Source organism: Hipposideros armiger, unplaced genomic scaffold (assembly GCF_001890085.2).
Source record: "Hipposideros armiger isolate ML-2016 unplaced genomic scaffold, ASM189008v1 scaffold_1745, whole genome shotgun sequence".
NCBI classification, from domain to species: domain Eukaryota; kingdom Metazoa; phylum Chordata; class Mammalia; order Chiroptera; family Hipposideridae; genus Hipposideros; species Hipposideros armiger.
The window spans coordinates 72745-74087 of NW_017733095.1; the positions used below are offsets into that span (position 1 = coordinate 72745).

A 1343-nucleotide genomic window follows, 5' to 3' on the forward strand; every position below is an offset into this window, starting at 1 on the left:
ACTTAAAGGTGATTTTTCTCAGTTATCAGTATCACATGAAATTAAGGCATACCTAGATTAGAGATTGTCCTAAAAAATTTGTTTTGGCTTAAATTCAAGTTTTGATCCTGGAGAAATGTTGTCCACGGACGTCAGTGGGTCAATGCCTATTGCTTAAGCAGCTGCTGAGGAGCAGAGAGGCCCCCTATACAATGAAAGCTTAGTCAAACCACCCCACAAACCTGAAAGGAGTTTAAGAGCGTCATGGTTACCAGTGGCCTCGAAGACAGGGTAGGACGCAGTCAGCTGCTTTAGGATCAGAGTACTGTTCTAATAAGATCTGCTCCTTAGGGGCTGGCTTTAACGCCACCAGTTAGGTTCATGGCCTCTGAATAAATCCTTCCTCATAATTAACTATGGAACAAATGCATGCTGCATGTCACAAGATGGGGATAGGAAACAGTACAGATGTAGAGCAGCACAAATGCTTTCCTCTGGCTGGAAATGCAACCACTGATATGTGCCTCTCATAGATGGGCGACCACAGATGGACTGAAAAGGATAGTCCCATCCAACAGATGCTTCAACCCTACATTCACAGATTTTTGACCTTTGAACTGATATATGACATAAAAGTGGATTCTTTTGTACAGGTTTTAAACTTCACTTCAAACTCCAAACCGGGCTCTGGTTGGTGAATCTGTAAATTAATATTTTCTGTTAGACAGATGCTGGCCTCTCTTCAGACCTCCAGCTTGGTCCCCATTATCTGGTTTGAAGCTGACCCTACCGAAAATTATATCATATAGCTAATAGTCAAACATTTGAAACTTACTGGCACAGCTCATTCGCAAACTGTAAATTCATTCGCAGACTGTCGTTTCATGAAATCTAAATCAAGAGCATGTCGTGAGAAACATCAAACCAGTGGGTGAATCTATGCAATTGTGCAAATTATTCTGTAAGCATGGATTACAGGTAATACTCATATGTTATCAGTAACAAACAGACCAGAACCCCGCAATGAATTTAGCAGGGAAGCAGAACATGTTCAGTGTGAAGGACAGAATTTTCAAATAACCATATTTAAAAGACTTTCGATGAAAAGGATTTTTAATGACTACAAAATCATGAAAATTATGACGTAAGGTATTTTTCCAGGACTGAAAACATGTTCTCCCAAATTGAAATGACCGTGCTTTCTGCACAAGCAAATAAAGTGGTTTATGAGTTCTGAAAACTGCAACTGCAGACACGTACTTTCCAGCAGTAACAAACATCTCATCGTGGCTCCCCGAGAAGATCACTGTGGTGGCATTCCCGACACTGAGGCCAGCAGCTGGACTGCCACAGATGGCCTCTCT

At 41.4% G+C, this 1343-nt stretch overlaps 1 protein-coding gene across 1 annotated transcript in view; it reads right to left on the reverse strand.

Annotated features, from left to right (window-relative positions):
- The window catches only part of CFAP52 (cilia and flagella associated protein 52), a 58018-nt gene that overhangs the window by 42129 nt on the left and 14546 nt on the right, over positions 1-1343 (reverse strand). Inside the window, exon 4 of the mRNA XM_019634573.1 lies at positions 1075-1341. Coding sequence (XP_019490118.1) covers positions 1075-1341 — 267 coding nt within the window. The remainder of the gene's footprint in view (positions 1-1074; positions 1342-1343) is intronic.